General features: G+C 54.1%; 1 protein-coding gene and 1 long non-coding RNA gene across 3 annotated transcripts; one reads left to right on the forward strand and one right to left on the reverse strand.

Moving 5' to 3' along the window:
• Positions 1–1,482: 1,482 nt before the first annotated feature.
• KCNK16 (potassium two pore domain channel subfamily K member 16) lies at positions 1,483–7,563 on the forward strand. The gene is made up of 5 exons (XM_037146249.2): positions 1,483–1,695; positions 4,588–4,702; positions 5,978–6,144; positions 6,856–7,021; positions 7,340–7,563. The coding sequence occupies exons 1-5, from the start codon at positions 1,483–1,485 to the stop codon at positions 7,561–7,563; spliced, it is 885 nt and encodes a 294-aa protein (XP_037002144.2).
• Positions 2,026–7,436, reverse strand: LOC119050077 (uncharacterized). Of its 2 annotated transcripts, none has more exons than XR_005082668.2 (3): positions 7,375–7,436; positions 6,850–7,010; positions 2,026–6,499 (listed from the first exon to the last, which is right to left on the reverse strand). It is a non-coding gene; the product is annotated as an uncharacterized LOC119050077 (long non-coding RNA). The 2 variants fall into 2 exon arrangements; XR_008392696.1 differs by lacking the exon at positions 7,375–7,436 and having other exon boundaries at positions 2,026–2,861; positions 2,980–6,499; positions 6,850–7,365.
• Positions 7,564–8,089: the final 526 nt, after the last annotated feature.

Consider the following 8,089-nt stretch of genomic DNA (forward strand, 5'->3'; position numbering starts at 1 on the left):
AAAATATCAGAAAACACAAGCAGAGAGCCTGGAGCCTCCGAACACTGCCGGTGGGAACGTAGAGTGGTGCGGCCACTTTGGAAAGTGGTCTGGCGGGTCCTCAGAACATTTAACATGGAGTAACCAGGTGCCCAGCAATTCCATCCCTAAGTGCATATCCAAAGGACTTGAAAACATGTGTGTGCACAAAACCTTGCACTTGGATATGAATAACAGCATTATTCATAATAGCCAAAAAGTAGAAACAACCCAAATATCTATCCACTGAAAACGGATAAGTAAAATGTTGGCATATTCCTACAATGAATCATTATTCAGCCATAAAGAAGAATAAAGTACTGATGTGCTGCAGTACGGATGAGCCCTAAAAAACGTTAAGCTAACAGAAGGCAGGCACTAAAGGCCACACACTGAACAGCTGCATTCGTATGAAATGTCCAGAACAGACAAGGCCAGGGAGACAGGCGCAGACTAACCGCTGCCAGGGGCTGGCGGGGCGGGCTGTGAGGAGGGGAGCTGATGGCTAAGGGGTCCAGGGTTTCCCCTCAAGGTGATGAAATTGTTCTCAAACTGACTGTGGGAATTATTGAACAACTCGAAAAATACGCCAAAAACCTATTCAATGGTGTACTCTAAATGTATGGTAGGGTATGTAAATCATATCTCAATAAAACTATTACAAATACATACATACATAAGCAAAGCAGAGAAAGAGAGGAAAAGACCTTCACTCACGCCCACCCAGACCCAGCACATGCTTTTAGCCTCTTTTCTATTCACACGTATATCTCACCAATATGATATTCTCTGAAGGGAACCAACTCAAGGGTTTCAAGCAGGAAAAACTGTCAGCAAAAGCTCTGAAGCAAATGCATCCAATTTATTAGAAGTACCAACCCTTAAACTCTTCCTCATTGATGGTGTCATTTGTCTATTTGCTTTGCCCTGATTTGTCACCCCGTTTACTCATCCTTAATTCCCCCAATAGGCAGGTCAATTCTCCTGTCCCATTTTGTAGCCAAGGCAACTGAGGACAAATTCTAGTCACACCAAATCTAATTTCTTCCCAGCTCTGAAGCTTGGGAGCTTGGAGCCACCATGGGTAAGAAGCTGAGGGCTGCTGAGGGGGCCATTCAGGCCTGGGCAGAGTGAAAGCATCACATTTGGCCCAGAAACATCCATCCAGCTTGGAGGCAGAGGGCGATGAGACACGATGAGCTCAGGAGGAACCGGTAGGTCTATTTCAGGGGTCCATTCCATTTGCTGCTATCTATGGAAAATGAAGGCTGGGTGGGGGGTGGCAGGCTGTTTGCACTCACAGCACTTAGTGCATCCAAGCTGAGCTGCACTGTTCAAACAGACTCCCAGCCACCTGTGCAGAAGAAGGCAAGGCAGGCAGGAGTCTGGTGCAGGTCCCCCACGCGCGTCCCGCTTCTCCTCCCAAAGCCAGCCCCACAGACCTGGCAGAGTCCTGGCCACGCCATGCCCTACACTGGGCTCTGCCACTGCTGGGGCAGCCGAGTGCTGCCCCTGCTGCTAACCTACATCTGCTACCTGCTGCTCGGAGCCACTGTCTTCCAGATGCTGGAGAAGCAGGCAGAGGCTCAGTCCAGGGATCAATTTCAGTTTAAGAAGCTGCGCTTCCTGAAGAACTACACCTGCCTGGACCAGCGGGCTCTGGAGCAGTTTGTGCAGGTGAAGGTGGGACCCTGCTGTGGGATGGTGGGCAGAATGGGGGTTTGGATGGCAGGTCCAGAGCCCCAACCCAGGACCAGTGCCCTGTTTGGAAGCAGAGGGTGTGGGAACAGAACAAAGGGAGACTTAGGGCCAGGTCTAAAACTGGAATGCTGTGACATTGGCCCCAAATTTCCTAACTGAGAAGGTGGGGAGAATGATCATATCTGTGCTGCTGACATTCAACAGCAGATGAAAAGCACTTTCTAACCTGCCACTTGCTGCATAAATGTGAGCTGAGCATGAGCGTTTCCATGCTGTGCAAATTTCCTTCTCCCACATTTCTGCACTTCCCCGACCCCTACCCCAGGCCGCTGTTCCTTCCACCCTCTCCCCAGCTTGCATCCCCATGCTGACCACACTCGGGCATGGCCGTGGGTAGCAGACTCAGATAAAGGCCATGAGGAGCCACCACAGTGGCGGTCCCCACCCTGGTTCCACCTGGAGCTGGGCTTGGTGAGCAAGGCCAGGGCAACTGAGCTCCACCAGTCCCACACCCATGGGAAACTCCCTTTGATAACAGAGCGGGTCACTCCTGCCTGGGCCCTTTCTGCTTCCCTGCACAAACTTTTGGGGCCCCAGAATGATCCCTCCAAGAAATAAGGCAAAACCTGGGTGCTGTCAGGGAAGGTAAATGCATTCGAGACTAGGGGCTGGAGTGAATGACGACACCCACCTCAAAAAAAACAAGCCAAGAGCAAGGTCATCACAATGATCACTGGTATTTGTTGAGCATTTACAATGTGCCTTAAACAGTGGGGAACAGGGTCCCCATGACAGGGCTACGCTGGTCATGATCTGGCACCTGGGACTTAGGGGTTTTTTCATAATCACCTACATTATCGCCATCTCAAGTTTGTATGAGGGCACTGAGGCACCGAGGGTGGCATGTGCTGGCCAAGGCTGCACCGTTCGTGGCCGAGACAGAACTCACACCCAGGCTGCTGCTCTTCACCACACAAAGGAGCACAAGCACCAGGCAGGATACAACCTAGAGCAGCAGCAGTGCTCAGAGTGTGGCCCCCGAGACCAGCTGCTTCAGCACCAATCACCTGGGAGCTCGTTAGAAATGCCAGACCCACTGAGTCAGGAATGCCGATGCCCACTCAGGATGGAAAACGGCTGGCCTAGAAGATGAGTTGGCTGTGAGAGACCTGCCCCAGCCCTTTCTTCCAAGAAATAAGGCCCCCAGCTGCAGGGTGCACTTGCTTGCTCCCCAGCAATACAGGGCTGGGGCCATAGCACCTGTATCAGGACTGAGAAGGATTCAGAAGTTGCTCAAGACTCCGGGAGGTGTGGGGTGCGGATAAGGGTTGGGCCCTGGAGGCCTTGGCACCTCCTTCTCCCTCGGCCCTGAGTCAGAGACAAAACCCAGAGGGAGTGGGAAGGACTGCTGGCTGAGATGGGAAGCTCTGTAAAAGGAGGCTTGGCTGCAGCCCTGAGGGAGGTGCCACTGGTTAACCCCACCCCACCCCAGGGCCTCCCCGGGGCAGCCAGGACATCCTTAGGTCCTCAGCCCCTTAGGAGGGACCTCACTTGCCCGAGGATGTCTAGCTGAAGAGCAGGATTCTGGGACGAGATTCCAGAACACACATTACTGTTCAAATCACAAGGGAAAAAGCTATAAACAATACTGTAAGCAGTATGAAGGGCGGACTCCATCAGGAAATGAAGCCGAAGTTCACAGGACCAGAGTCTGACTTTCCCCACCATGGGTTCTTAGAGAAGGGCAGAAGGTCCCCGAGGGGTGCCCCAATCAGCACGCTCGATGACATCGAGGCCCCTCCTCAGCAGAATGGAGAACGTCAGGGTGGGGAACAGTCGGGATCCAGGCAAGTGTGGCTCCCAAGGGGGAAGGTCTCCAGGGAGAGGGTGTGCTCCAGAATGTTCCATCCTGGTCTGACTGGGTGTGTGGGAAAGAGAGGGAGGCCAAAGTCCACATGTGAAGAAGCCAATTCTGCCAAAGTGAGAAGAAGCAGACAGCCTGTGTCAGGACCCCTCACCGGCCTGGCCCAAGGGGACCATCCGACCCTGGCCAGAGCTCAGTGGGGAAACGGTTCCCATGGGAACGAGAGGCCGGAGCTGCCCCCTCCCCCACTGACTCTTGCCTGCCTTTGGATCAGGGAGCAGATGGGGAGGGAGCCCTGCCCATATCCAAGAGAGCTGAGCCCAGGGGCAGAGGGTCTTGGCTTGAATCTACAGGGACAGGTTCAGGTTATGTAAACACACACTTAAGACACACACACACAAAGCATTCAACATACACATAAAGCATGCATACACCTGCAACACAGCAACACACATGCAGACCTTTGCCCTGGCCTCTGATGGAATTTCTCTTGTAGGCCTGGGCCAACGATCACTGGGGGGCAGCAAAGAGCAAGGCTACCAGCTCACTGGAAGCACAGGGAACCGTCAGCCCCATGGAAAGGCAGCCCCTTGCCTTCCCAATGGACCCTAACCCCTGTGTTCCCAAGTTAAACCCTTCCAAGAACATCCAGCCCGAAATCTTCCCATTGCCGTAACAACCCATTTGCACCTTACCCTATTGGCCCCAGGCAGGCTCTCCCACCTGGTCCATTCCTTAAGCATCTTCTGCCTCCTTAGGCCCATTCCCGTCCACCAGCTCATGCTTACAGCCCACGCTGCAGTCTGTCCTGGACAGAGGACAGACGGTGCATTTGAAATCCAGTGACCTTGGGCAAGGAGCCACTCTGAACCTTAGTTTCCTTTTCCATGAAGGGGAAAAGAGACTTTCTAAGAACATCACTAAGTGAGGTGACAACGGAAGCACCTGCTGAGAACTTAGCCAACCGCTGGTGTGTTCGGCCCCCTCTTCCTGCCATCCCCTAGGTCATCATGGAAGCCTGGGTGAAGGGCGTCAACCCCAAAGGCAACTCCACCAACCGCAGCAACTGGGACTTCGGCAGCAGTTTCTTCTTTGCAGGCACAGTTGTCACCACCATAGGTAATGGGCGGGGCGAAGAAGAACAGGGGCTTTCCCTCTCTAGGTTTGGGTTACCCAAAAGCAGATGCTGAAACACGGATGTGGTTTATCTAGGAGACAGTTCCGGGAAGCAGCAGTAGAGAAGTGGGAAAATGAAACAGGGAGAAAAAGCAATGAAGTTTGCATCAGTGAGCAGGTTCCTGGGCAGGGCAACTGGGCTCTTGCCCACTGGGGACCCTCTGAGAGGCTAGGCAGAGCACGTCCTCCAAATGGTCCCTGTGAGGGGTGAAGACACAGGGGCATTTGTCTCCTAACTCCTGTCCCGCCTGGTTGAGAGCTAATCCTGGATGTATTAACTCTCCATCATTTTGAACCTGCCCACAGACCTGCAGCCAGAAAAATCTCCCAGGTGCAGAGAGATGTGGGGACCTGGGGTGGGAAGTCTTCTCTGTGTGCAGCAGCTGTGCACAGAGCTGTGGGCAATACACCAGGTGTCCCAAGGGGACAGGGCGCTGAGAGTGTCTGCTACACCCCTCAGCCAGACAACCCACTCCACCGCCCTCAAGGAAACCCCCATCCATCGAATGAAGGCCAGTTAAGTCCAATGCCTTCTCTGAGCCCTGGTGACACAGGAGGCAGAGGAAGGAGCAGGGGTGGGAGGGTACATGCAAACTCGAATCAGACTCAGCCCTCAAGGAGTTTCCACTCCCACAAAGAGGAATAAGATAAACACACCAAAAACAATAATACATGCCTGACCAGGTGGCCCGGGCTGTTGGAGAATCATCCTGTTCACCAGGGGGTTGTAGGTTTGATTCCGGTCAGGGCATAGGCCTAGGTTACAGGTTTGACCCTCAGCTGGGGTGCGTTCTAGAGGCAGCTGATGGATGTTTCTCTCTCACATTTACATTTCTCTCTCTTCCTTCCTCTTTCTTAGAATCAGTGAACATATCCTCTGGTAAGGATTTTTTTTTAATAATACAAGGCAAAGTAGACAATTAGATAAGAATGACACAAAGCACTGTGGGGAATCACGCCTAGTAGGGAGGAAAAGGGCGGCAGTCAGGAGGTCTTCCTAGAGGCAGTGTCATTTCAGACAAGCCTTGAAAGACAAGTAGGAGTCTTGTAAACAGAGATCATTCTAGCAGAGAGTGGGAAGCGTGTTCAGGAGATCACAGGAACTTTCCCTCCTCCCTGCAGAGGTGGTATAAGACCACCGCCCTCTGCTAGAGTCTGTGAGGGAAGCAGTTCTGAACTCCCTCTTCCCCACATTTACACACTCCTCCTCCCCTGCAGGATATGGGAATCTGGCACCCAGCACAGACGCAGGCCAGGTCTTCTGTGTCTTCTATGCCCTGGTGGGTATCCCACTCAACGTGATCTTCCTCAACCACCTGGGCACAGGGCTGCGTGCCCACCTGACCACCCTCGAGAGGTGGGAGGACCAGCCCAGACGCTTCCAGGTAGGGCCCCTCCCTCCCCGAGGCCCTGCTGAGACAGAACCTGTTGCAGGTTGATCCTTCAGAGGTCGACACTGAGATGGAGTGTGGCGAGCGGGCATTAGGTAGGCACCGGTGGAAGAACAGGAGTGGGCAGAGGGAAAGGTTAATGCGATGCGGGCGGGGCAAAGACGGCCCGCCCCTGAGGAGCTCTGCAGCAGGCTGGAAGACCAGAACTTCCTGAGAAGGCATGCCCTTGAGCCAGGCCGTTCTCTGTAGCCGCCATACATCCAGAAGGAGCTGACAGCTGGGTGCCTCCTGCTGACAGCAGGTCAACATGGCGCATCTCCATGGTCACTGCGGAGCTTCAAATCCTTTCCTGTGGTTGAAAACAAACACCAGACCACCCAGCGTGCCCCCAGTGCCCACCCCATTGGCCAGGCGCACTAGGAGGACAAAGGTGCAGGGGAATCTGGGACACCTCAGTACAAGTGGATCTCCCAGCCCAAAGGAATCTCCAAATTCTGACTCAACCCACCTGACCAAACCTTTCCCTAAGCTGGGCAAGATCATACACTCAGAGATCTAAGCCCCACCCCAAGCTCTGCAGGGCAGAAAGGGACCTAGCTAACACCCAGCCCCACTGCCAAATTTACCCCAGACTCCCCCCACCCCATACAGTCCCGGGGCTTTCCAAGTGGACTTCCAAGTGACAGACCCCCTTCCTACCTCCAGCTATTGCAGGTCCTGGGCCTGGCTCTGTTCCTGACCCTGGGGACTCTGGTCATTCTCGTCTTCCCGCCCATGGTCTTCAGCCACGTGGAGGGCTGGAGTTTCACTGAGGGTTTCTACTTTGCCTTCATCACTCTCAGCACCATCGGCTTCGGGGACTATGTTGTTGGTAAGAAAGAGGCAGTCGTGTATCTCAGGGTCAAAGACTCCGGGACTGGGGGGATGAGGAGATGTCAGTGGGAGTTCCTAATGAGGATCGGGCAGCCCCTGCTTTTTGGAAGAGATGAGTGATTTCTGAGGCTGCTGTTAATTCTCACAACATCCTGCAAAGTGGCTGGTCTGGAACCCGTCACCTTTCCCCAGAAGCACCCATTGCAGATCCTTGTTATGAGGCTACAGGACCCCTCTGGACCTGGGGAGCAGGGCAGGACGTTGCTGTACCCACAGACCCCTGGAACAAACATATCATGTCCCCCTTCCCTGCCAGGCACAGACCCCAGCAAGCACTACATCTCGGTGTACCGGAGCCTGGCAGCCATCTGGATCCTCCTGGGCCTGGCATGGCTGGCTCTGGTCCTCCCATTAGGTCCCCTGCTTCTGCACAGGTGCTCCCAGCTCTGGCTGCTCAGCAGGGACCTTGGCCTCAAGGAAGAGGGAGTCCCTGAGACCAACGGGCTCTCCAGATCTCAGAAGATCCCAATCTCTGCATGAGGCCCCCCAGTGGCCCCTGGACCCCCTCCCAGCTTCCCCAGCCCAGCCCATACCCCCTCTGGACCTCCCACCCCACCTCTTCTTCTCCCAACTCATTTCCCAGCCAGGACTGGTTGCTGGAGCTCACTGGAAAAAGAAAGGAGGCAGGCATGTCCAAGAAAGTAACAGAAAGGAAATGTCAAGACAGCATCAAGGACAGATGTGTGCAAAGCGAGATGTGTGCTGTTGTCTCAGAGCCCAGGCCCTCTTCTCCTCCAAAGTGGCCAGGCATATGGATCACTGCGGCCAGATCCCCACTGACCTGCTCACACCCCCTCCCAGGAGATCTCATACAGGACTGGGTGGCTTTACTTTTGCCTCTTTGGACACGTGCACTGGTCTGGGCCCCACTAGTGCCAGGCACTGTGTCAGGGTCTGGGGTACAAGAAAGAAAGTTCTGCCCTCCGTGTGCATTTAGCTGAGCGGAAGGACTAGCCAAGTAGAGAGGCAACCCCACCCAACCCAGTACTCAACCTGCTATGACAAG

Source organism: Artibeus jamaicensis, unplaced genomic scaffold (genome assembly GCF_021234435.1).
Source record: "Artibeus jamaicensis isolate MK-2021 breed Jamaican fruit bat unplaced genomic scaffold, CSHL_Jam_final contig_1803, whole genome shotgun sequence".
In the NCBI taxonomy this organism is placed as follows: domain Eukaryota; kingdom Metazoa; phylum Chordata; class Mammalia; order Chiroptera; family Phyllostomidae; genus Artibeus; species Artibeus jamaicensis.

Coding starts and splice junctions, on each gene's coding strand:
- KCNK16 (XM_037146249.2), top strand. CDS start 1,483: ATGCCCTACACTGGGCTCTGCCACTGCTGGGGCAGCCGAGTGCTGCCC. Junction 1,696..4,587: donor CTCTGGAGCAGTTTGTGCAG/GTGAAGGTGGGA, acceptor GCCATCCCCTAG/GTCATCATGGAAGCCTGGGT. Junction 6,145..6,855: donor ACCAGCCCAGACGCTTCCAG/GTAGGGCCCCTC, acceptor TCCTACCTCCAG/CTATTGCAGGTCCTGGGCCT.